Source organism: Musca domestica, unplaced genomic scaffold, assembly GCF_030504385.1.
Source record: "Musca domestica strain aabys unplaced genomic scaffold, Musca_domestica.polishedcontigs.V.1.1 1, whole genome shotgun sequence".
NCBI classification, from domain to species: domain Eukaryota; kingdom Metazoa; phylum Arthropoda; class Insecta; order Diptera; family Muscidae; genus Musca; species Musca domestica.
In genome coordinates this window covers 50,853,044-50,880,710 of record NW_026712114.1, presented here as the reverse complement: position 1 = coordinate 50,880,710, position 27,667 = coordinate 50,853,044, and the positions used below count along the sequence as shown (strand labels likewise).

At 36.4% G+C, this 27,667-nt stretch overlaps 1 protein-coding gene across 1 annotated transcript in view; it reads right to left on the bottom strand.

The window, feature by feature from the left end:
* Nucleotides 1-4,119: 4,119 nt before the first annotated feature.
* Nucleotides 4,120-27,667, bottom strand: part of LOC101890127 (probable 2-oxoglutarate dehydrogenase E1 component DHKTD1 homolog, mitochondrial) — a 38,394-nt gene continuing 14,846 nt past the window's right edge. The window contains exons 3-12 of the mRNA XM_005176307.4: nucleotides 26,064-26,244; nucleotides 23,351-23,579; nucleotides 17,737-17,898; nucleotides 17,480-17,553; nucleotides 16,913-17,406; nucleotides 14,273-14,543; nucleotides 13,675-14,092; nucleotides 9,191-9,706; nucleotides 9,043-9,128; nucleotides 4,120-5,004 (exon numbers count right to left, since the gene is read on the bottom strand). Coding sequence (XP_005176364.2) covers nucleotides 4,900-5,004; nucleotides 9,043-9,128; nucleotides 9,191-9,706; nucleotides 13,675-14,092; nucleotides 14,273-14,543; nucleotides 16,913-17,406; nucleotides 17,480-17,553; nucleotides 17,737-17,898; nucleotides 23,351-23,579; nucleotides 26,064-26,244 — 2,536 coding nt within the window. The 3' untranslated portion in view covers nucleotides 4,120-4,899. The remainder of the gene's footprint in view (nucleotides 5,005-9,042; nucleotides 9,129-9,190; nucleotides 9,707-13,674; nucleotides 14,093-14,272; nucleotides 14,544-16,912; nucleotides 17,407-17,479; nucleotides 17,554-17,736; nucleotides 17,899-23,350; nucleotides 23,580-26,063; nucleotides 26,245-27,667) is intronic.

Sequence of the window (27,667 nt, the reverse complement as noted above, 5' to 3'; positions counted from 1 at the left end):
TCTGTCTCTCTCGAAGGGATTATCCGATTTGGTCCAAACTTGGTACATCGTAATCTTTTTGTCAAACGTAGATTGAGTTCGGAGATCGGTAATATCGGTCCACTCCTTCTGGTACTTCCCCCACAAAAGGCCGACATTTTCAAGAAAAAATCTTTTCTGCACAGAAAGTTAAGCAATAATCCGATTTTGCTCCAACTTTACAAATCCTAATATTTGCGTAAGTTCTAGGTCAGGTACAAAAATGGATAATATCGGTCCACTTCATCAAGTACTTCCCCCACAAAGGGTAAAAATTTTGAATAATTATAACTCCTATAAAATGTGATGTAAGAGTCTAATTGTCTACGAATTTCACACATCCCAATATTTATGTTAACCCAAGGTCTGGTGTTAAGATGGAATATATCGGTCCACTCCTTCTGGTACCACCCCCACAACAGGCCGACATTTTCAAGAAAATATTTTCTGCACAGAAAGAGAAGCAATAATCCGGTTTTGTTTAAACTTTACAAATCCTAATATTTGCGTCCGTTCTAGTTCAGGTGCATAGATGGATAACATCGGTCCACTTCATCAAGTACCTCCCCCACAAAGGATCCAAATTTTGAATAATTACAACTCTTATAAAATGTGATGTAAGTGTCCGATTGTCTTCGAATTTTCTCATTCCAATATTTTTATTAACCCACTGCTTCTGGTACCTCCCACACAAAGGGTCAAAATTTTGAATAACCAAAACGTTAATAAAATCCGAAATAAGCATTAGGTTCTCTTATTTCACACATCCCATTATTTCTATTAACACAATATCTGTTGTAAAGATGGAATATAACGGTCGACTACTTCTGGTAATTCCCCCATAAAGGCTTAAAATTGTTAATATTCATGAAGCTCATAAAACGCGAAATTTACATCCGAGTCCATTAAGACTTGGTACATCTCAATATTTCCATCAATGCAAGATCTCTTATAAAGGTGGTAGAGATCGGACTTTTTCTTCTGGTATCTCCCCACATACGGTTCAAGCTGTTGATAAACCAGACGCCCAAAGAAAGCGATATAAATGGCATATATCTGCGAACCCCTTCTGGTACCTCACCCACAAAGGGTCACAATTTTCAATACTTTTATATGTCATAACTTGAGACACAAATCAGCGATTCCTTACAACTTGCCATGCGTAAATATGCCTCTCTCAACCTGAACCCTGATATGAATATGAAATTGATCGGAATTTAGGGTAAGTGTACCAGTAGTCGGCACTTTTAGGATTTTCGCATTTTTAATCGCTCACCATTCTGAGTGGAACTTTTCAATTATTAAAAGTTAATTTATTCAGATTCGAAATTTTTTATAGTTTTTGCAACAATAAATAATGTTTTAATAACATTTTATTAAATTTCATAAATTTGTAGTTTTATTAAAACAATGCTTTTTTACCAGTAGTCGGAACCACTTGCCAATTGTCGGTATGGTATGTTCCAATAGTCGGCATACCAATTTTTTTGTAAGAATAATTAATAATAATAATAATAATAAATTAATTCATTAAAATATATACTATTTATGTTTAGTTAAACTGATTCGACGTCTTTATTGTACTTTTCTTAAGAATATGGATTGTTCAGGACCTTCACAGACAAAAATTTAATTTTTATTAGAATAAATCATATTTTCTTAGCGAAATTGTACACAAAGATAGCTGACAATATATTTGAAGTAAACAAAATACATTTAGTAATAATAGCTTCATTTATTTGGGCTTAAAAATAAAAAGTGCCGACTACTGGGACATGCCGAACTTAGGCACACTTACCCTATATGATTTTATATATAAATATTCGTTTTTTTTCTGTAATTTTGTGCATCTCTATCTTTATTAGATGAAGTATAAAATGGAATACTTCGGATTATTGGTACCTCATGCACATTTTAACATTTTCTAAAAATTTCTAAAAAACATATCTCATATAAAATGAAGAAAATAGTCGATGCAATCCAACCTGTCATGCCACAATATTTATGTCATATTTATTTAGGTCCGATACGATACGGATAATATTGGCCCATTCATGTGGAACTTACTTCATAGAACAATTTGAATAATCATAACACAAGTCTAAATATATTTAAATAATCGAACATAGGCTGAGGGTATACATCTGTCGGCAAAGCAGACTGACACTTTTTAACTTGTTCCAAAAATTATATTGTTCCAAATTTAGGTCAAGGATTTTGACTTTTGTTGTTTAGAAATTGTTTTCCGGATCAATTAAAAGCCAATCTTGTAAACAACATTAAAACATTGCAGTTAACCCAAGAAAAGTTCAAAAATCTTCAAAACAAAATTAGCTCCAGCATTGTAATTATAATTTTTGTTTTATTATGAACAATTTTTCTTAAAATTAAACAACATTTTAATTAAATTAATGTAGGTCTTTGTTGTTATTATAATTATATTTGAATGTCAGAGCACATTTGTCCGTATCTGTCTGTCTGCTGAGAAGACCACAAGTGCAAAAAAAACAAGTAAGCAAAGGCTACAGTCGAGCGGGGCCGACCGTTGAATACCCTACAACACTATAATAAACGATACAGTTCATATAAGCGAGATACTCGAAAGAATTCCGCAAGATATTGTGACAAATAATAAAAGAAAACCATCAGGTTTCGTTCTCTAATTTTCGAATAATAGCAACTTAAACTAATTTGCTCATTTCAAATTTATTGGTAGATGTTGCACGTAAATGGTCTTCCTAGATCTGGAACCAATATTTCCCAAAGACCCATAGTCTCTCAGAAGTGGCAAAAGATTAACATTTATTATTGGCTCTTGACTGAAATGCATCTATATGAGATACAGACATTTGACAATATTCTTCAACGAAATCAGCGTTAACGAAATAGTCAGTAGTGCGTCTTTCCTGTATTTGTGAATTCTCCAAAAAGTCACTGGAATCGACATTTTCGTATTTTGTCTACAAAAGTTGGCAAACTATTTCACACATTGAATATTTTTGGATGGCCATCCAAAACTGCTTGGCTTTTGCAATGTGCGGTAACCCCCATTCAAATGTGCGCGAGGATCGGGCGACAATTACGACCTGCAGACAATGTTGCATTTTTTTGGTCCATTTCAACCTCTAAATATATGGCGATCATCTCCAAAAAGAGTAGGATTCTATTCTGATCCCCATGCAAAATTTCGTAAGGATCGGGCCATAAATGCGATCTGTATATGATATACTGATATCCTTTCTACTTAGTTTTGTTAGCTGTAGAAATTTTACTAAATGTTTAATTCAAAATGAAAATATGCCAAAAATATGACAAAATTGAAAAAATATGAGAAAATTTTACAAAATCAATATTTTCATCTTTATAGAGATATTTTTATGCGATTTTTTAAGACGTTTTTTCTTTCCTGCCAAGACGCCATTCTGAATTAATGAGAACTGTCGAAATCAGTTCAGCCGTTTTCGACTTATAAGAGATCTTTCAAGCATATCTTCTTTGATAGGCATATATATCGCACATATTTTGCTATATATCCGATGTTAACATCAAAGTAAAGGTCAGAAGTAACCTTGTGATGGCCTTGTGATTTCGCCGGGATTTAAAATATTCACGGTTTAATGAAAAATTTTGATTTTTTTCAACACAAAAGATATGGTCTATTTTACCCGCTAAATATTATCCGATGACCACCCAAATTGGTAGGCTTCTTCCCCGCCCTAAACTTTAGCTACATGCGAAATACCGCGTCGATTGGTCTATAAATGCGACCTGTATAGCTACTGCAAAATCCGACATTTTTTCAGTATTTGGTCCATTTCAACCCCTAAACATTTGGCGATCATCTCCAAAAGAAATAGGGTTCTATTCTGACATTAACCCCACCTCCATATTAAATTTCGTGAAGATCGGGCCATAATTACGACCTGTAGAGTGATTACAAATTAACATGGACAGACGGACAGACGGACGGACGGACATACATAGCTAGATCGACTCAGCTCGGCGAGCTAGGAAGATCCATATATACTTTCCTATGTGGGAAACCAATATTTCGTGGTGTTACATAATTTTTGGCCCAATCAAACTTATAATACCCCCAACACATAGTGTTGTAGGGTATAAAAAAACTTTCCCTGAAAGCAAGACAACTCAATTCCTTCCCGTTTGCTTCCGTCCTTTTATGGTTACGGGTTTGAGCAAAATCATAGAAGAAGCTATTAAAAAATTATTATCTTTTTATGGCAGTTTATACAATAACAAAAACACAACATTAAATCAGGCAAGCTGGCTAACTGGGTGACCGTCCAACAGTCGGGCAGGCAACATCCTTATTTTATTTGGAACAATGTCAGGGTTGCATCCGTTTTTTGAAAATGAATATTGGTATGACTTCCAGGGCGGTATGCTTGATGGTGATGATACCAACAAATGAATCGCTGCTCCATCTACCTACCACCTATTTGTATTCAGTTTGTCTTTCTTGTTCGGCTTCGTCTTGCTTCATATTTATTAAATTTCCTTTTAACAAAAACGTTGCCAGCCACAATGATGTAGATGTTAAAGGAAACCACTACACTTGAATGCATTTGTCCCTTTGTGTGTGTGTGTGTGTGTGTGGGATAGTGTATGTATCTGTGCGGCTGGATGTTTGTGCTCCATGGAATGCTTGTTGATGGCCTGCCAGCCTGAATGCTTGTTGGCTTGTTGGCTTGTTGCCTTGCCGTGAATGAATGTGTTTTTCTTACTGGTGTTGTCTTTGTTGGTTTCTGGTTGGGAATAGTAGTTGGTGGTCAGTTCGCTGTTTTAGTATTCATTTACTACTCGTGTCTTCATCGTTATCGTCAACATCGGCATCGTTATTGTGGTCGTTGTTGGGATGCATTACAGTTGAAAGGGTCTCTGTAAAATTTCCTCAACTTCACGTTTGTGCACTTTGCCAATGCCAGTTGCAGATGTTGGCGCCTCAACACGTCCACAGTACACAAGCTGTTGAGCAGAATAAAGGGAACAGAGAGAGAGAGTGAGAGAAAAGAAAAAAATATATAAAAATTAAATAATTAATTACACAGGAATAAAAGTTAAGGTATATATATAAATTTAAAAAAAAAAAAAACTTTTGATATTGATTTTGGAGAAAATTATATACTTAAAATACCTCTAAAGGATCATCTGCGAATGGGATTTATCTACACAAAAGAAGGAAGGATTGTATCATACGTGGATGTTATGTTAATGATCCAATTACAACCTTATTTTCAGTACAAACCCATCCCGCTTTAGTTTGTGTTTAAAATAGCGGAACTGTCGAGGTAGAGATACTTGGCATATTCACACTGTAGTTTATTTTTATACCCTCCACCAAAAAAAGTATGGAGGGTATATTAAGTTCGTCATTCCGTTTGTAACTCATCGAAATAACCATTTTAGACCCAACAAAGTATATATATTCTTGATCAGCGTAAAATTCTAAGACGATTTAGCCCTGTCCGTCCGTCTGTCCGTCTGTTGTAATCACGCTACAGTCTAAACGAATTAAGATAGGAAGCTAAAATTTTGCACAGATCTCTCTTTTGCCTGCAGGCAGGTCAAGTTCGAAGATGGGCTATATCGGTCCACGATATCGTATAGCCGCCATATAACGGTATCCCCGATATTCGGTATTTTGATGATGTTAGCCACATTTCAATGGAACTGTCTGAAAATCCACACAAGTAGTCCTTGCGAGTACTTTACCCCCTGAGAGAGAATTGTCTATACAGGTCCACGATATCGTACATCCCCCATATAACGGTACCCCCCGATATTCGGTATTTTGATGATTTTACCCACATTTTTCAACGGAATTGTCTGAAAATCCACACAAGGAGTTCCTTGTGGGTACTTTATACCTCGGCAGAGAATTATGTATATAGGTCCACAATATCGTATAGCCCCCATATAACGGTACCCCCACGGTATTCGGTATTTTGACTATTTTAGCCACATTTTTCAATGGAATAGTCCGAAATTCCACAGAAGGAGTCCCTTGTGGGCATTTTACCCCCTCAAAAAGAATTGTCTATATCGGTAAACGATATCGTATAGCCCCCATATAACGATACCCCTGATATTCGGTATTTTGATGATGTTAGCCACATTTTTCAATGGAATTGTCTGAAAATCCACACAAGTAGTTCCTTGCGAATACTTTACCCCCTGAGAGAGAATTGTCTATTCAGTTCCACGATATCGTACATCCCCCATATAACGGTACCCCCCGATATTCGGTGTTTTGAAGATTTTACCCACATTTTTCATCGGAATTGTCTGAAAATCCACACAAGGAGTTCCTTGTGGGTACTTTATACCTCGGCAGAGAATTATCTATATAGGTCCACGATATCGTATACCCCTCATATAACGGTACCCCCGATATTCGGTATTTTGATGTTTTTAGCCATATTTTTTCACGGAATGGTCACCAGGGGTTCTTTGTACACAAGGGGTTCTTTGTGAGCACTTTACCCCCCGACAGAGAATTCTCTTTATAGGTTAACGATAACGTATAGCTCCCATATAACGGTACCCCGAGATATTCGGTATTTTAATGATTTTAGCTACATTTTCCAATCGATTTGTCTGAAAATCCACACACGGAGTTCTTTGTGAGCACTTTACCCCTGAAACGGAATTGTCTATATAGGTCCACAATATCGTATATCCCCCATATAAAAGTACTCCCCTATATTCTGAAAATCCACACAAGGAGTTCCTTGTGAGTACTTTACACGCAGACATAGATTTGTCTTTATAGGTCCACAATATCGTATATCCCCCCATATATCGGCACCTTCCTATATTAGATATTTCAAAGATTTTAAAAAAAATTTTAATGGATTTTATTTTTTTTTGAAAATTTTCTAATTCGTTCCTAATGGTGGAGGGTATTCAAAGTTCGGCCCGGCCGAACTTACAGCTGTTTTACTTGTTTATCTTGCCTTCCACTATTTAGGCTACTTTGAGAGGTAAGGCAAGGCAAAAAATTGAAACATTATACCTGTGTTCGAATATACAAAGTGGGACTAAGTTTTCCAAAAGTCAGCGGGATTAGCGAAAGATTGCGGTAGATGAGAACTAGGGAAATGAAATGAATAGGTCGTGGGCAACGGTTTAAACGTTTTCAAACTCTGACATAATGGATGATAGGAACTCAGCAACGTTTGAGAAGATAATGGTGACTGATCCGAAGGGGTGATCATTTTATTATAACCGACAACCTTGAGAGCAATAGACTAAACCTATCGTATCCGATCTTTTGGAGCAAATACCCTCGAGAGGTTTTCTGTATAACTCCGAAATCCTCAAGAATCCGAAAAGAGAACGAAACACATACTCCTGCTAGTAGAATAAGTACAAGTATGGGAGTAAAATGCTTTCAAAATGTCTCTTCTCGGTTTTTGTGTACGATCTACCCCTCAGTCCACAGCAACATCAATACATACACGAACACAAAAATCAAACCAAATAATTTTTTTCCACTCGATTTTACTGTTTGGATAAAGTCTAACTCACTTTCGAGCGTTTCAACACTCATGCTAACTTTTCAAGCAGGAGTAGTTCGCAAATGCTCTCACATAGACCAAAAACTTGGAGAGACAGCTTCTTAAAAACCCAATTCTTTGAGCACTCGGCACCAGGTTTTACTTGCGAATGAAACAAGTTAATTTGAGCTCTGAGGTTGCGTATAAAGAAAAGTTTTTTGTAGAATTTTTAAAGGGTCTTCTTTCTTAGACCAACTGATATGTTTTCTATGCATGGTAGTTCTATTTGAGAACTGTTCTATATATAGAAGACCTTTAGGAAAATTTTTCTGATAGAGAAGCCTAGAGATGATATAGAAAAAGAGAAAATATGATACTTTTCACACAGAGAAAGATATTTTCTAGATACGACAGCCATAGAGAGACTTTGCAAATTGTTCATAAATATAAGATCCCGATAGGTCTAATACAGTATGAAGTTCTTTGAAATCTCTTCCCTTAATACGAGTGCATTTGAGCTCTTTTATTAATATTGCTTTTGAGAGGTCTTTTGAGAGATCGCCGTTAAGACCCTTGGAGAGGTCTCTTACGATTAGAGGACTAAATCCTTTTAAAGAAGAGCCATTGAAAGGTATAGGTTGAAAGTTCTGCTATTCATATAGTCCACTGTCCTTTGTGAGGTCTTCTACAACGAAGATCCTTTTAGTTTTCTCTTTTGGCTAAGTCTACGATACATGGAAGTCGCTATGTAGTAAACCCTTTAAGGTGTATTTTGAGAGACCTCTGGAGAATTCTTCTGCACAAAATTATACAACATCGTGATCATTCCTTCGCTTTTTCGCTCAGTGTACATCGGTGATAAGCCCTAAGTTCCATCAGAAAGAAAACAAAATTAAATACTTTTGTATGACTTATATTCCTGAAAGAACATGATTGTCGACGGAGATGCAGTTAACGGAAATGGTCGAGGAAATACTTTCTGGTACGTACGAACGTACGATTCCGAACATGAGAATGCGTTTACAAGATTTCGAAGTTGAATTCAACAATTAAGTGGAAAGTTATTTAAGTTGTAAATGCGATTATGACAAAAGATTAAAAATTGTTGCAATAATTGTTCACTTAAGAGTTTAAATGCGGATGTGTGTGTGTGAGTGCGTGCGTAAAAACGATGCGGTGCTACTTAAGAAGGCAACATTTTTTTCGAATTGACTTTTAATTATAACAATTGTATATATTTGTGTGAGTGTGGAAATGCGAGAAAAAACTGCAACGCAGTGATGGTCATAAATTTGAGAAAAGTATTTAGCGAAAAATAAAAATAAATAAGGTTCTGTGAAAAATAAAGAAAGTTTTTTTTTCCACGTGAATATGCAGATATGTCGGAGATAAGAAATGTCATGAGTTGCACTATTCAAAATGTTTTTTCTCGATAGGATTACCATAATTCAGAACTCTAATTAAGTTCATTACCTTCATCTCATGAAATCCCTAAAATCATTACCTTTTGTCCCAACAGATTTTCAAAACGTGGCTGAACGAATGTCCATGCACCCATATTGCGATGCTCTTCCTGGGCCCAGATGAAAGCTGAAAAACACATTTTTTTTGAAATTATTTTAAACTTTTCAAAATTCGCTAAACTTTCTTACTTTTGGCATTTTTATATTTCTCCAATTCCTTTTGCAGTTCATAGGTGGGGAACGGGCACAACGATTCCAGTCTTATTATGGCAGTATCTTGTAAATTCTTCGATTGTCTAACCTCGTCGAGGGCATAGTAATGTTTGCCCGAACACAATATGACCCGCTTCACAGCATCCGGTCGAACACTAGTCGTATCACCCAAAACATTCAGAAATTGGGTACCTGGCTCAAAGTCCTTGTAGGTGGATGTGGCAGCCGATAGACGTAGCAATATTTTTGGAGCAACCACCACCAAGGGCTTACGGTAATTGCGTACCAATTGTCTGCGCAAGACATGGAAATATTGAGCCGGGGTCGTGGGATTAACAATTTGTACATTGACATTATCGCTGTCGGGAGCGGTTTCCTTCGAATCGCACAGCTGAAGGAAACGTTCGATGCGACAGGAACTATGCTCGGAGGCAGCTCCATCATAACCATGAGGCAGGAGAATTACCAGGCCGTTAGAATCCATCCATTTTGCTGGAAAAAAAGAGAAGAAGAAAAATAACAAGTAAGCAAAGGCTACAGTCGAGCGGGGCCGACCGTTGAATACCCTACAACACTATAATAAACGATACAGTTCATATAAGCGAGATACTCGAAAGAATTCCGCAAGATATTGTGACAAATAATAAAAGAAAACCATCAGGTTTCGTTCTCTAATTTTCGAATAATAGCAACTTAAACTAATTTGCTCATTTCAAATTTATTGGTAGATGTTGCACGTAAATGGTCTTCCTAGATCTGGAACCAATATTTCCCAAAGACCCATAGTCTCTCAGAAGTGGCAAAAGATTAACATTTATTATTGGCTCTTGACTGAAATGCATCTATATGAGATACAGACATTTGACAATATTCTTCAACGAAATCAGCGTTAACGAAATAGTCAGTAGTGCGTCTTTCCTGTATTTGTGAATTCTCCAAAAAGTCACTGGAATCGACATTTTCGTATTTTGTCTACAAAAGTTGGCAAACTATTTCACACATTGAATATTTTTGGATGGCCATCCAAAACTGCTTGGCTTTTGCAATGTGCGGTAACCCCCATTCAAATGTGCGCGAGGATCGGGCGACAATTACGACCTGCAGACAATGTTGCATTTTTTTGGTCCATTTCAACCTCTAAATATATGGCGATCATCTCCAAAAAGAGTAGGATTCTATTCTGATCCCCATGCAAAATTTCGTAAGGATCGGGCCATAAATGCGATCTGTATATGATATACTGATATCCTTTCTACTTAGTTTTGTTAGCTGTAGAAATTTTACTAAATGTTTAATTCAAAATGAAAATATGCCAAAAATATGACAAAATTGAAAAAATATGAGAAAATTTTACAAAATCAATATTTTCATCTTTATAGAGATATTTTTATGCGATTTTTTAAGACGTTTTTTCTTTCCTGCCAAGACGCCATTCTGAATTAATGAGAACTGTCGAAATCAGTTCAGCCGTTTTCGACTTATAAGAGATCTTTCAAGCATATCTTCTTTGATAGGCATATATATCGCACATATTTTGCTATATATCCGATGTTAACATCAAAGTAAAGGTCAGAAGTAACCTTGTGATGGCCTTGTGATTTCGCCGGGATTTAAAATATTCACGGTTTAATGAAAAATTTTGATTTTTTTCAACACAAAAGATATGGTCTATTTTACCCGCTAAATATTATCCGATGACCACCCAAATTGGTAGGCTTCTTCCCCGCCCTAAACTTTAGCTACATGCGAAATACCGCGTCGATTGGTCTATAAATGCGACCTGTATAGCTACTGCAAAATCCGACATTTTTTCAGTATTTGGTCCATTTCAACCCCTAAACATTTGGCGATCATCTCCAAAAGAAATAGGGTTCTATTCTGACATTAACCCCACCTCCATATTAAATTTCGTGAAGATCGGGCCATAATTACGACCTGTAGAGTGATTACAAATTAACATGGACAGACGGACAGACGGACGGACGGACATACATAGCTAGATCGACTCAGCTCGGCGAGCTAGGAAGATCCATATATACTTTCCTATGTGGGAAACCAATATTTCGTGGTGTTACATAATTTTTGGCCCAATCAAACTTATAATACCCCCAACACATAGTGTTGTAGGGTATAAAAATATGTGTGTCAAATTTAATTTATATATTTTTTTATTTTATATAAATTATTAAAAGAAAGAGGAAATTGTTACACAAGTAAAAAAGCTGTAAGGTCGAACTTTGAATACCCTCCATCATTTAGAAAGAATTTGGCAATTCTCAAAAGCAATAAAATCCGTTAAAAATTCAATTAAATCTTAAAAATACCTAATGTAGCTGTTATATTAGCGTTTTTACGACGACATGGACCTGCATAGGTAACTTTTGTCATAAGCCTTTACAATATTCAAATGCGAAACTTAAAAAAAAAAACAAGTAAAAAAGCAGTAAGTTCGGTCGGGCCGAACTTTGAATACCCTCCAACATTTGGAACGAATTAGAAAATTTAAAATCCATTAAAAATTCTGTTAAAATCTTAAAAATACCAAATATCGGAAAGTGCCGATATATTGGGCGGATTTACGATATTGTGGACCTATATAGACATATCTCTTTCAGGGGGTAAAATACTCATAAGGGGCTATTTGTGGGGAAAGTTCCCACAAGGACCTCCTTGTATGGATTTTCAGACAATTCCGTTAAAAATGTGGGTAAAATCATCAAAATACCGAATATCGGGGCGTACCGTTATATGGGGGATATACGAAATCGTGGACCTATATAGACAATTCTCTTTCAGGGGGTAAAATACTCATAAGGGGCTATTTGTGTGGAAAGTTCCCACAAGGACCTCCTTGTGTGGATTTTCAGACTATTCCGTTGAAAAATGTGGGTAAAATCATCAAAATACCGAATATCGGGGGTACCGTTATATGGGGGTTATACGATATCGTGGACTTACTTAGACAATTTACTCTCAGGGGGTAAAGTACTCACAATTTATTACTTGTGTGGATTTTAAGACAATTCCATTGAAAAATGTGGCTAACATCATCAAAATACCGAATATCGGGAGGTACAGTTATATAGGGAATATACGATATCGTGCAAATATATAGGCATTTCTTTTTCAGGGGGTAAAATGCGCACAAGGGACTCCTTTTGAGAAATTTCAGACAATTCCATTGAAAAATGTGGCTAAAATCATCAAAATACCGAATATTGGGGGTACCATTATATGGGGGCTATACGATATCGTGGACCGATATAGCCCATCTTCGAACTTGACCTGCCTGAGAGAGAGATCTGTGCAAAATTTTAGCTTCCTATCTTAATTCGTTTAGACTGTAGCGTGATTACAACAGACGGACAGACGGACGGACAGGGCTAAATCGTCTTACAATTTTACGCTGATCAAGAATATATATACTTTGTTAGGTCTAAAATGATTATTTCGATGAGTTACAAACGGAATGACGAACTTAATATACCCTCCATACTATGTATGGTGGAGCGTATAAAAATCGGTGAATAATGTAGGTAAAATCATCAAAATACGGAATATCGGGAGGTACCGTTAAATGGGGGCTATACGAAGGCGTGGACCTGCACAGACAATTTTCTGCCATAGGCTGTAATATCCATTACGAATTTCAAAGACCAAATGTGGAACATTTCCCGTGAAAAATGTCGCTTAAATCACCAAAATACCGAAAATGAGGAGGTACAATTATATGGGGTCTATACCAAAACGTGGACCTACATGACCCATTTTCAATACGCAAAGTCCTGCTGACATAATATACATTTCAGTAACATTTTATCAATCTACTTCATTTTGTTAGGAAGCTAGAGTGATTTCCACAGACGATAGACGGGCGACATAGAATTTTATGCTGATCAAGAATATATATACTCTGTGGGGTCTAAATTGTATATGACAATCTTAATATACCCTCCATACTATGGTGGAGGGTATAAAAATTCGTGGTCAAAATTAAGTTGAGTGTAGAGTATTCTCAAATCAATGAAAATCGCACTCACATATCAAAAAGTCTAAAAGTCCTAGTGACTATTTCCTTTGCCTGGATGAAGTCATGATATTGGTAGCAATCGGCAAATATTGCCGATTACTCTCTGTAATGAAGAGGAAAATGAAGTTAAGGAAATACTTCAAACACAAGCAATAATTTTTCGAAATGGAAAATATATATAATACTTTTTTAAATTCAATATTCCGAATAATAATTTCTAAAATCACAGCCTCAGCTTTTCTTAAAAAAAAACTTTACCCCGAAAATTCATCAAAAACCCATAGTATAAGCCTTTATTTAATTTTTTAAAATTAAGAATCATGGCTAAAGCCCTTTAAATGTTTTTTTTTCAATCCCCAATTTTCGTCGGTTCTTATATATAATTTTTGTCAATTTGCTTTTCGATTCACACAAAATTTCAAATACTCACTTTCACCGGAAACAATAAAATTATCGATGATTATCTGTGCCCCATTGGCAAAATCACCAAATTGTGCTTCCCAAATAATCAGATTATCGGGATTATCAATTGCCATGCCGTACTCATAGGCCAGTACAGCTTCTTCGGAGAGGATGCTGTGAGCCACTTCCAATTTGCCCGATTTACCCTCGTTCAAACCATTCAAAGGTATGAACATTTCATTGCTCTCCTGATCGACCAACATGACATGACGATGTGAAAAGGTGCCACGTCCAACATCCTCACCACTAATGCGTACATTGTACCCTTGATACATGAGGCTGCCAAGGGCCAAGGCTTCGGCCGTTGCCCAATCGATTTTCTGTCCCTCATTGAGTTTTTTGCGACGACCATCGATGTGGGTCTTCTTTAGATGTGGGTGAACTTTCTGTAACCAAAATATAGAAGGGAAAAGGGGAAGAAAACATAAAACAAAAACATTAACTGGAATACTGGGTGGGGCGGGATTTTAAATATCCATTAATCATTGGCATTAATTACAATACCGTTTTTGTGTTTTTGTTTCTATTTCATGTCAATTTTTGTTTTGTTTTCGAGTGTCACTTACAAAGCCTTCTGGGTATGCCACACTTTGTTGTCCAATATAATTGAGCAGACCATAATCGAGGCCTGTATCCCAATAGGTTATCGCATCACTAGACGCTGTGGTTATGTGCTTCCATTGTTTTTGGAAATAGTTTGGTTCGGGTTTGTATTTCGGCACCAACAACAATTCCTCATTCAGATAGGCCATGTATTGTGAGCGGATGTTGGTTGCCTCCTCTGGGCTTAGCACGGATTGTTGTATTAATTTTTCAGTATACAAATCAGGAACGGATCTAATGGGGTGAGAGGGAAGAGTAATGGAACTCATTAGCAAATTTGCTAATTTATTGAATAGTCATGAATATATCAAGTAGAGACAGAGACACAGAGAGAGAGAGAGAGAGATAGAGATACAAGCAAGGACGTGTTGGGCAATCATAATCTTTGAAACAAATTCATAGTGGTAACTCTGACGACTCTTCTTGAAATTTGTAATCCTTAAGGAAACTTCTTCAAAAAATTGTTTAAAAAATTACGTTTAACCCTTGAAGAAATTTTAAAAGATCCACTTAAGGCCTTGAATAATTTTCACCATAATGTGGGTGAAACTGTTGTTTAGGGGCCACACCAAAACGGGAACCTCTATAGACAATTTTATACTTCAAGGATTGTCATCTACCAAATCTTCATAAATACCAAATTTGAAACAATTTCGTGGGTAAATGTGACTACAGGGAGAGCAACCAACTTCAGACTGCTGTCATTTCTAAGCCACTCGTCCGACAGCTGTTTAAATTATTCCACTGACAGCTCATTATAAAAAAGTTATTCGTGATGGAATTCAAGCGTGATAGTGTGATTTCTTTATATTTGGCTGGTAAACCACAAGTGGCTATCGTTAGAGCACGCCAGCATTTAAATGTGAATAAATCTTTTGTGTCTCGTACCATCGCTTGTTACCGTGGGCGGAAGAAAGCAGCAACATCAGCAGGAATGGTTCGAAAAGTAAAGAAGCGACTTGATCGAAACCCGCATCGCAGTGGCCGAAAAATAGCTCGTGAGCTGAACATATCGCAATATTCCATTTGGAAAATATTGGAAAATGAGCTCGGGTTAAAGCCATTGAAATTTCAAAAAGTGTAAGAACTTACACCGCAACAGAAAGAAAATAGACTCAAAAGACCTAAAGAGTTGCTTCGCTTGGCCGAAAGTGGTGAACTGCCGAATTTGGTTCGTTGTCCATTCGTTTGTAAACGAAGAAAATTATCGTGTTTACTTGCCAAAGAGGTCAGCAAGCCATGGTGATGGTATGGGCCGCCATAACAGCCGATGGTCGCTCTCCTCTCGTATTATTCGACCGTGGCATCAGAATAAATGACGAATATTATCGTGAAAATATTGTGGAGGGTGTATTAAACGCTTGGACAAGCAAACATTTTGGCCGCAGACCTTAGACATTCCAACAGGACTCAGCACCATCCGACTCATCACGCCCCACCCAAAAATGGTTACAAAATGAGATTTCTCGCTTCATTTCCAGTGCATAATGGCCACCAAAATCTCCGGATCCCAATCCGTTGGACTATCGTATTTTGGAAAGCAAGGTTGGCGTTAAAAAATACCAAAGTGTCGATCACCACAAGCAAGCGCTTCGCCGGGAATGGACCAAAATACCGCAGAGCAACATTCGGGCAACATGTGACGGTTTCATTGGCCATAATTCGTGGCAATTCGAACAAATCTAAACTTATTCTAAAATTTGATGCTATTTCCGACATTTTTTGCTTTCATTCAATAAAATAAAAAAATAAAAATTATGGGGTTTGACTTTTTTGTAGTTTTTTTACCTCACCCTGTACTATGATTTTCTTAAATTTTTTGTTTTAAAAAATTCATGTCTAATGCTCTGATTGTCCTTGAAGAAATTTTCTTAAAAATATCTACGTCTAATACTCTGTATCTCCTTGAAAAAATTTTGTTAAAAAAATCAATGTGTAATAATCTGATTGTCCTTGAAGAACTTTTTTTTAAAAAACCACGTTCGGTACTCTGTTTGTCCTTGCAGAAAATTGTTCACAAATCCATGCGATGTAGTCTGATTGCCCTTGCAGAAAATATTTGGGAAATCCACGTTTGTTAGACGGATTGCGTTTGAAAAATTTTCTTAAAAATCCACGTCTATTAGTCTGATTTCAGGAAAAAAATACGTTTGGTATTCGGATTGTCCTTGCAGAAAATTTCCAAGCCAGATTTTTAATTGTCCTTTAAGAAAATTTCTTAAAAAATACACGTCTGGTACTCTTTTTGTCCTTCAAGACATTTTCTTAAAAAATCCACGTCTTATACCCTGAATATCCTTGATGAACTTTTCTTTAAAAAAAAGGATGTCTGGTAGTCTGATTATCCTTGCGGAATTTTTTTCAAAAATCCACGTTAGGTACTCTGATTGGTAAAATTCTTTAAATTCATGGTCCTTCACAATTTTCTTAAAAAAACTCATCTTTGTATATCCGATGGTTCTTTGAAATATTTTCTTAAAAAATCTACATTTATAACTCTTGAGAACATTTTCTCAAAAAATCTAAAAATCTTGCATCTCCGTCCTTGAAAATAATTAAGGGGTCCACCTGAAGATCCTTGCCATTTGATCTCCAATACTTACTTGCGATTATTAATAATACTATAAACTTTGGGATTGGTAAAAGTGGGATCATCCAGCTCATTGTGACCCCAGCGGCGGAAACAGTTCATATCGATGAAAACATCCTTGCGGAATTGACGTTGATAATCAAAGGCCAGTTTTGTCACCAAGGCCACCATTTCAGGATCATCGCCGTTAACATGGAATACTGGAGCCTGAATCGTCTTTGCCAAATCCGATGTGTAGTCTGTGGAACGACCTCTATCACCGGGTGTTGTGAAGCCCACCTGATTGTTGACAATCAAATGGATGCTACCACCCACCTCAAAATGGGGAACATAGGCCATATTCAAGCATTCTTGATTGATACCCTGACCCGCAAAGGCAGCATCACCATGTAGAATAATGTTCAAGGCCGATGAGGCAAATGGCTTCCCAGCCTCGTCACTGAAAGCACCATCCTTAAGCGTTTGCTGTTTGGAACGTGTTTTACCCATTGCCACGGGATTGGCAGCCTAAAAGAAAAGGATGTTGAGTAAGGTACAAAATCATCAATCAAGCTTTGGAAATTATTATTCCCCGACCTACCTCTAAATGTGAAGGATTCCTAACCATGCTCAAATGTATGGTTTTGCCATCAACTTGTAAATCTTCGGAGATATCTGTTTAAACATTCAAAACACAAATGCACACACACACACACATACAAAATAATATATCATTATTAGTGATGCATTTAACATATTTTTCGAAGGAATAAAAAAAAACATTTGTTGGCAACCATAAATCACTTGCTCCTGGCTGCCCCGACTAATAGAATAGAAACGTGTTCATAAAATACTTACGAAAATGACTTATTACATCTGACATCGCCTGGCAACCATCTGGAAATTCCGATTCGCCACTGAGTTTGTGGAAAACTTTTACCGGCCTCATTTGCAGGAGTATGGTTTGTAGGGCTGTTCGTCCACGATGGGGCATAGCAACCACAACGTGTTCAAGATCATCTGCAATGCAAGAGGGGGGAAGAGAGAGTGAGAGAGTTAGAGGAGGTTTTCATTAGAGTTTGAGTGAAATCCATGTAATTGCAGGTGGAATTTTAATTTTGGGGTTTTTCCTACCTAACAATGATTTATGATTGAAATTATGACACTCAGCCACTGAGTTTGGAATTGGAAAATTTTAATTTCACTTTCAATGCCAGGATATTGTCACTAATGGCTACGCTCAATTTGAAAGCAGCTTTCAATTTTCCTGCAGGCCACATGACAAGTTCGATGATGGATTGACATTGTTGCCATTTTGTGTATGATTGAGAGGTACATTCGAGGACACAGTTAGGATTAAAAGAACACTGAATCCATTGTTTGTTCTAAAAAGTGACTGATTGACAATTTGAAATATTCACGCTCAGACGAAATTATATAATTAAATAATAATGTATACCTGAATAATAATCGATGGCAACTTTTATAAGATTTCTCTCGCCGAAAAATTAGTTGTTTCATTGAATTTTTGATCTGACTGATTTATTTCAAACTGATGCACAAACATCCATTCTATTTGGAGGAAATTATGTATGGGAGGTCTACGAATATTTGTTAAACAAATTTTTAATTACAAGTATTGCAATGTTTGTTTTTTTTAGAGAAACCGGAGTCGATCGATAGGTGTTCGAAATTAATAACCATTTTATTGAGCGAAAAATAATATACCAATTAGGGACCGAAGGAGCAACAAAATACAGGGTGAGATGAAAAAACTGCAACCATCTTCTTACTGCTGTCATTTCTAAGGCACACATCCGACAGCTGTTAAAATTATGCCAGTGACAGCTCATTATATTGTTTACAAGCCTACAAAAGCATTTTGGTGAGAATTTTCCGTATGCAAAGTTACTCGTGATGGAATTCAAGCGTGATAGTGTGATTTCTTTATATTTGGCAGGTAAGCCCCAAATGGCTATCGTTACAGCACTCCAGCATTCAAATGTGAATGAAGCTTTTGTGTCTCGTTCCATCGCTCGTTACCGTGATACTGGTAACGTAGCCCGACGTCAAGGAAGTGGACGGAAGAAAACAACAACATCAGCAGAAGTGTTTCGAAAAGTAAAGGAGCAGTCGCCGAAAACTGGCTTGTGAGCAGAAAATATCACAATATTCCATTCGACAAATATTGAAAAATGAGCTCGGAGTAAAGCCATTGAAATTCCAAAAAGTGTAAGAACTTACATTGCAACAGAAAGAGTTATTTCACTTGACCAAAAATGGTGAACTGTCGAATTTGGTTTTCTCCGATGAGAAAACATTCGTTGTCCAGCCGTTTGCAAACAAACAAAATGATCGTGTTTACTTGCCAAAGAGGTCTGCTGAAAATGTGCACCTACGGTTGTCCGCCAGAACTCAAGCGCCGGCCACGGCCAGCCGATGGACCCCCTCCACTCGTATTAATCGACCGTGGCATCAGAATAAATGCCGAATATTATCGCGAAAATATTCTGGAGGGTGTATAAAAGCCTTGGCCACGCAAACATTTTGGCCGCAGACCTTGGACATACCAACAAGACTCAGCACCATCGCACTCACCACGCGCCACCCAAGAATGGTTAAAAAATGAGTTTCTTCGCTTCATTTCCAGCGTACAATGGCCACCAAAATATCCGGACTATTGTGCCTGGAGTATTTTGGAAAGCGAGGTTGGCACTAAACAAGTAAAAAACAAGTAAGCAAAGGCTACAGTCGAGCGGGGCCGACCGTTGAATACCCTACAATAAACGGTATAGTTTATATAGGCGAGATACTCGAAAGAATTCCACAAGATATTGTGACAAATAATAAAAGAAAACCATCAGGTTTCGTGCTCTAATTTTAACTAATTTGCTCATTTCCAATTTATTGGAAGATGTTGCACGTAAATGGTCTTCCTAGATCTGGAACCAATATTTCCCAAAGACCTATAATCTCTCAGAAGTGGCAAAAGATTAACATTTATTATTGGCTTTTGACTGTAACGCATCTATATGAGATACAGACATTTGACTATATTCTTCAACGAAATCAGCGTTAACGAAATAGTCAGAAGTGCGTCTTTCCTGTATTTGTGAATTCTCCAAAAAGTCACCGGAATGGACATTTTCATATTTTGTCTACAAAAGTTGGCAAACTATTTCACACATTGAATATTTTTGGATGGCCATCCAAAACTGCTTGGCTTTTGCAATGTCCGGTAACCCCCATTTAAATGTGCTTGAGGATCGGGCGATAATTACGACCTGCTCACAATTTTGCAGTTTTTTGGTCCATTTCAACCCCTAAATATATGGCGATCATCTCCAAAAAGAGTAGGCTTCTATTCTGACCCTCATCTTAACCCCATACAAAATTTTGTAGGGATCGGGCCATAAATGCGATCTCTATATGATATCCTGATATCCTAACTACTTAGTTTTGTTAGCTGTAGAAATATTACCAAATGTTTAATTCAAAATGAAAATATGCCAAAAATATGACAAAATTGAAAAAATATGAGAAAATTTACAAAATCAATATTTTCATCTTTAGAGAGATATTTTTATGCGATTTTTCAGGCGTTTTTCCTTTCCTGCCAAGAGGCCATTCTGAATTAATGAGAACTGTCGAAATCAGTTCAGCCGTTCTCGACATATAAGAGATCTTTCAATAATACCTTCTTTGATAGACATATATATCGCACATATTTTGCTATATATCCGATTTGTTGGATGTTATCATCAATGTAAATTTCGCCAGGATTTAAAATATTCGCGGTTTAATGCAAAATTTTGAATTTTTTCAACACAAAAGATATGGTCTATTTTACCCGCTAAATATTATCCGATGACCACCCAAATTGGTAGGCTTCTTCCCCGTCCTAGCTACATGCGAAATTCCGCGTCGATTGGTCTATAATTGCGACGTGTATAGCTACTGCAAAATCCGACATTTTTTCAGTATTTGGTCCATTTCAACCCTTAAACATTTGGCGATCATCTCAAAAAGAAATAGGGTTCTATTCTGACCCAAACCCCACCTTCGTGCAAAATTTCGTAAGGATCGGGCCATAATTGCGACCTGTAGAGTGATTACAAATTAACATGGACAGACGGACAGACGGACGGACGGACATACATAGCTAGATCGACTCAGCTCGGCGAGCTAGGAAGATCCATATGTACTTTCCTATATGGGAAACCAATATTTCGAGGTGTTACATAAATTCTGGCCTAATCAAACTTATAATACCCCCAACACATAGTGTTGTAGGGTATAAACATTAAGTTCGGCCGAGCCGAACTTTTAATACACTCCACTTTAGAGTATGGAAACATTAGAACCAATCATGACCCACAAATACCAATTCTTAGACATATTTGTGGAAAAATGTGGCAAAAATCATCAAATACCGAATATCGGGAGGTAAAGTTATATGTGGGCTATGCCAACACGCAAAGTTTCGCCACCGGAGCTAGAACCCATTATGACCAACAAATACCAATTTTTAGACAAATCCATGAAAAAATGTGGCAAAAATCATTAAAATACTGAATATCGGGATGTACCGTAATATGGGAACTATACCAAAACGTGGACCTAGACACAATACAAATTATTCTGCTAAATTTTGACGCTCTACGTCAAATAATGTGGGCTGTATCTTGATTTCAACAGACAGACAGACAGACGGACATCGTTAAATCGTCTTAGAATTTTATGCTGATTATGAATATATATACATTATGGGGTCTACGACGAATATTTAGGGATGTTAAAAACGAAACCTTTCCAAGGTGGAGGCTATATAAATACCAAGCGCTTCACCGGGAATGGGCCATAATACCGCAGAGCAAAATTCGGCAATGTGTGACGGATTCATTGGCCTTTTGAAGACCATAATTCGTGCGTAAGGTGATCAATTCGAACAAATCCAAACTTATTCTAAAATTTGATATTATTTCCAACATCTTTTGCTCTAAAAAAATGTAAAAATTATGGCGTTTGACTTTGTTGCAGTTTGTTTGTTTACAAACTGCAGGACAAGAATGTTTTCTCATCGGAGAAAACTAAATTCGGCAGTTCACCACTGTCGGCCAAGCGAAGCAACTCTTTAGCTCTTTTGAGTCTAAGATTCAAAAGATTTATTCACATTTAAATGTTGGAGTTCCCTAACGATAGCCACTTGTGGTTTTCCATCACGAATAACTTTTTTTGTGGAAAATTCTCACCAAAATGCTTTTGTACGCTTGTAAACAATATAATGGGCTGTCACTGGAATAATTTTAACGGTTGTCGAACGGGTGGCTTAGAAATGACAACAGTCTGAAGTTGATTGCAGTTTTTTCATTTCACCCTGTATGTTGTAGGTAAGGGGATCTTTATTACAAGTATCTTTATTGTAGCCAAAATGAATTCAAATCTGCAGAAACTTTTACCACTATGTTGTAGGGTATCAAATGGTCGGCTTTTGCTTACTGGTTTAACAAGAACATATTTGATAGAAAAAAAAACTTTGTGAAATGAGAATTTCTCAAACTCCCATAACATTTTAATTAATGTATTGTAACGCCTAATTTATTGTCCCAAATATAACGCAACATATTTTAAGCCTAAAAGTAATTGCCTAACTCTAATCGGCAATTTAACTTTAGCAAACATATTAATCTATCCAAAAAGGCCTAAGGGCTAAATATTAAACGGCGTGCTTTCATTTTAAAATTTCAATATTAAAATAATGAAAATATTTAAGGACTAGAATGTGATGGAGGTCATCATTATCGACTTTAGTGTATTTTTAATCGTCAAAGGAAAGTTATTTTTTTTATAATTAAGCCACTTTGGCGTTAAAAAAAAAATTATTTAATTACAGATAACAAAAATAAGCACAAGTGGTGGAATTAAAACAGTAAAAAAAGGAAGAAAGAAACACAAAACAAAATTGCAATGAAATTAAATATTCATGCTCTTTGATGGCGGCAAAAAGTATGTCCTTTCATTGTTACCCCTGCTTTGACCACACACAAACACACAGACACACACACCGAAAGAAGGAAACGAATTGGCATGGTGGTGAAAGGGCTGCCATGAAAAAAGTTCACAACGGACAATATTCTGTTTCCTGGACTCTTTATTTTTTCGTTTTCGTTATCGTTTTTTGTTTATTTTTTTCTCAACTTTTTTCCCCATTTATCTTCATTAAATTTGTATAAGGAAAGTATGAATTTGCTGGACAAGCGACCCAACCAAACCGGAGAAATGTATATGCAGATAAGGAAAGGATCCCCATTTTTTTGTTGTTGTTATCTCATTGGCATTGAAATGAGAAACTGCCGCACACAGAGAATTACAAAATAAAATACAAATTATGAGGTGATGCCAATGCTGAATTGGCTAATAAAGGAAACAAAAAAAAAATGACAGAACAAAATGAAAAGGAAAATATTCTTACCTTGTACACTATTGCGCAATAATTGCCAGAAGAATGCTAATAAACTTTCGGCACCCTCGCCGCCATAACGCTTAACCGTTGGAAATTTCGTGGCCATAAAATTATCCCAAGCCTGTGACTTTATTAATAATTCAGCGATTTGTTTGCGATTGTCATTGCTGAGATACTGCTGGCACTCGGAGCGAAGCTTTTCGAAATGCACGGCCAACCATTCACGTTCTTCCAAATTCTGGAAAAAAAAATTGAGAAAAAATACAATTTTATAAATTAGGCTTCACTTTCGACTATAAAATGAAGGGTATATTAAATTTTTTTGCAACGCCTCGACATATTTATTGGAGACCCCAAACCGATTGGAAAATATGACCAAGATCCTAGAAATAAATGAAATCAGGGGATCTTTATATACCTTAGGTATAACCAATCCTGGACCTACATTGATAATTTCTTGCAGTTAGGGATTTTACATAACACAAGTAAAAAAGCAGTAAGTTTGGCCGAACTACCATTTGGAATGAATTTTACAACATTCAAATACGAAACATGAAAAAAAATCCGGTTAATAATTTTGCTAAAATCATCAAAATACCGAATATGGGAAAGTACCGTTATATGGAGGCTATCCGAAGGCGTGGACTATATAAACAATTCTCTTCTAGAGTGTAAAGTACTCAAAAAAACTCTCTGTGGATTTTCAGACATAAACATTGAAAAAGGTAGATACAATTATCAAAATACCGAATATGGGGACGTACCGTTAAGTGGGGGATATACGGTATCGTGGACCTATAAAAACAAAAATATTCCAGAGGGTAAAGTACAATATAGTAGAGAGTAAAGTTTATTGGTGTTAAGATGGAATATATCGGTCTACTCCGTCTGGTAATTAATCCCCACCCAAAAAAAAATTTTGAAATTTCCAAAAAATATATTTTCTGCACAGATAAAGCATCCGATTTAGCTCCATCTTTGCAAATCCTAATATTTGCGTCAGTTCTAGGTCAGGTGTTAAAATGGACAACATCGGTCCACTCCATCAAGTACTTGCTCAACGAAGGGTCAAAATTTTGAATAATTACAACTTTTATAAAATTTGATGTAAAAGTTCGATTGTCTTCAAATTTCACACATCCAAATATTTTTTTAAACTCAATATCTGGTGCTAAGATGGAATATATCGGTCAACTCCTTCCGGTACCTTCCGCAACAAGGTCGAAATTTTGAATATCCAATAAGCTCATAAAAAGCGAAATTAACATCCGATTACATTTTGACTTGTCACATCTGAATAATTCCATCAAGACAGGACCTGTTATAAAAACGGTAGAGATCGAACCATTCCTTCTGGTACCTCCCCTACACAGAGTCAAAATGTTGAATTTTCATGAAGGTCGCAAAATGCGAAATAAGGATCAGGTTATCTTTATATTTCACAAATCCCATTATTTCTACTAACACAAGATCCATTGTGAAGATGGGATATATCGGTTCACTCCTTCTAGTACCTCCCCCACAAAGGTTCAAAATTTTGAATATGCATGAAGCTTATAAAAAGCGAAATTAACATCCGATTCTATTCCAGACTTTGTGAAACTGTTATAGAGATGGTAGAGATCGGATCATTTCTTTTGCTACTTACCTCACATAGAGTTCAAGATTTTGAAAAACAAAACTCCAAAAGAAGACGAAATAATCATTCAACTCTCCTCAAATTTCATATATATCTGGGAACCGCTTCTGGTACTTCACTTACACAGGGTCACAATTTTCAATACTTTTATCTGTCATAATTTACGAAACAAGCCAGCGACTTCCTATATATCATCTTCCTATATATCATCTTCCTATATATCTAGATATTCTTCTCAACCAGAAACCTGAGATGAATATGGAATTTACGATTTCCCATTAATTGGATATAAATGTTAGATTTTCTTATAATACCATACCATTATTTTTATATATGTATATTAGATGAAGCATGAAAATTGAATACCTGGTACCTCACGCACATGTTAACATTTTCTAAAAATTATCACATTTGTCATGTAAAGTGGAGGAAGTTACCAACCTGTTACCAAGTTCCTCCATATTTATATCGTATTTATTTAGGTCCAATACTTCTTTACAACTTGCTATATTTAAATATTTCTCCCAACCAGAAAATTTAAATGTAAATTTTCGATTTTCTTGTAATTTTGCCCATATCAATATTTTTATGTGTATTAGATGAAGTATGGGAATGGAATACTTCTGTAGATTATATCTGGTAATTCAAGGACATTTTAAAATTTTCTAAAAATTATCACATATCTCATATAAAGTGGAGGAAGTGACCAATATATTTCGAACCTGGCACGTCGCAATATTTATATCATAAATATTATGTCATATTTATTAAGGTCCGATACGAAATCGATGGCCCAATGTTGGCCCATTCCTTCGGAATCTACTACTTAGAGGGTCAATAATTTGAATAATCCTAAGAGAAGTCCAAATATATTTATATAATCGAAAATTGGCTAAGGGCATAGCTTTGTATGGCATAACCGAGTGATACTTTTTACCTTTTTTTGTTATGAATTTACAATATCTTTTTCCAAAATGTAATTAATCTTGTCCATTAACCGATAAATACTACGGCACAAACATATAAACTTCTAACGCACACACATATTCTCATTCCGGAAACGCACATAAAAACTGAACTTACCTCAACATATCCAAATTCAGCACTGACAGTATTGCCGCAGTAAATCTCTTTTAGTAATCTCTCCAATTCCTCCACAGTTGTTGTAGGACTAGCCAATTCCGGTGCATTAAAAATGCCCTGTGGTTTGACACACTCCTTACTTTGAAGGCCATAAAATACTGGATTTAATTCTTCCAAAAAACTGTGGCAAAAAGAAAAAAAATATATAAAACAATATTACATAAAAATGTATGAAATATAGATGATGGGGGATTATCATTTTAAACGTATTTATTTTAAATTTTTCTTTGTGGAAGAATTTCGCTGGGAAATGTGAAATAATAAATTTGGATTAACTTTATTTTATTTTCATGTGTTTAAAAAAAAAGAAAAGGGATTTTTATGTCCTTATTTTCACTAAATAAATGGGGTTTTCGATTAAAAAACCGACTTCTAAAGACTGAGGGGTAAAAATGAAAAGTATTTAAAAATACTTTTTTTTAAAGACATATTAAAACAAGAACATTAAGTTCGGCCGGGCCAAACTTTTAATACCCTCCACCTTAGGGTAAAGGAAACATTAGAAGAAATGTGGCAAAAACCATTATAATGCCGAATATCGGGAGGTACTGTTATATGGGGGCTGTACCAAATCCTGGACCTACACATGCAATGTTTCGCCAAAGGAGCTAGAACCCATTATGACCTACAAATACCAATTTTCAGACAAATCCGTGAAGAAATGAGGCAAAAATCATCAAATTACCGAGTATCGGGAGGTACCGTTATATGAGGGCTATACCAAAACGTGAACCTATAATTACAATGACTCGCCACACGAACTGGGACCCATTATGATCTACAACTACCAACTTTCAGAGAAATTCTTGAAAAAATATGTCAAAAATCATTAAAATACCGTATATTGGAAGGTACCGTTATATGGGGGCTATACCAAATCATCGACCTATACATGCAATGCTTCGCCACCGGGGCTGGAACCCATTTTGACCAAAAAATACCAATTTTTAGACAAATTCGTGAAAAAATGTTGGAAAAAATTAAAACACCGAATATCGGGAGGTACCTTTATATGGGGACTATACCAGAACGTGGACCGATATATCTCATTTTCAATACCAACCATCCTAGACACAACACAAATTGCTCTGCTAAATTTTGGCTCCCTAGTGGTGCTTCGCTTGGCCAAAAGTGGTGAGCTGCCGACTTTGGTTTTCTCCGATGAGAAAACATTCGTTGTCCAGCAGTTTGTAAACAAACAAAATGATCGTGTTTATTTCCCAAAGAGGTCAGCTGAAAATGTGCACCTTCGGTTGAACACCAGAACTCAAGCGCCAGCCATGGTGGTGTTGTGCGCCGCCATAACAGCCGATGGTCGCTCTCCGCTCGTAATAATGGAACGTGGCATGAGAATAAATGCAGAATATTATCGGGAAAATGTTCTGGAGGGTGTATTAAAGTCTTGGGCACGCAAATATGTTGGCCGCAAACCTTGAACATTCCAACAGGACAGCACCATCGCACTCAACATACGCCACCCAAGAATGGTTACAAAATGAGGTTCCTCGCTTCATTTCCAGCGCACAATGGCCACCAAAATCTCC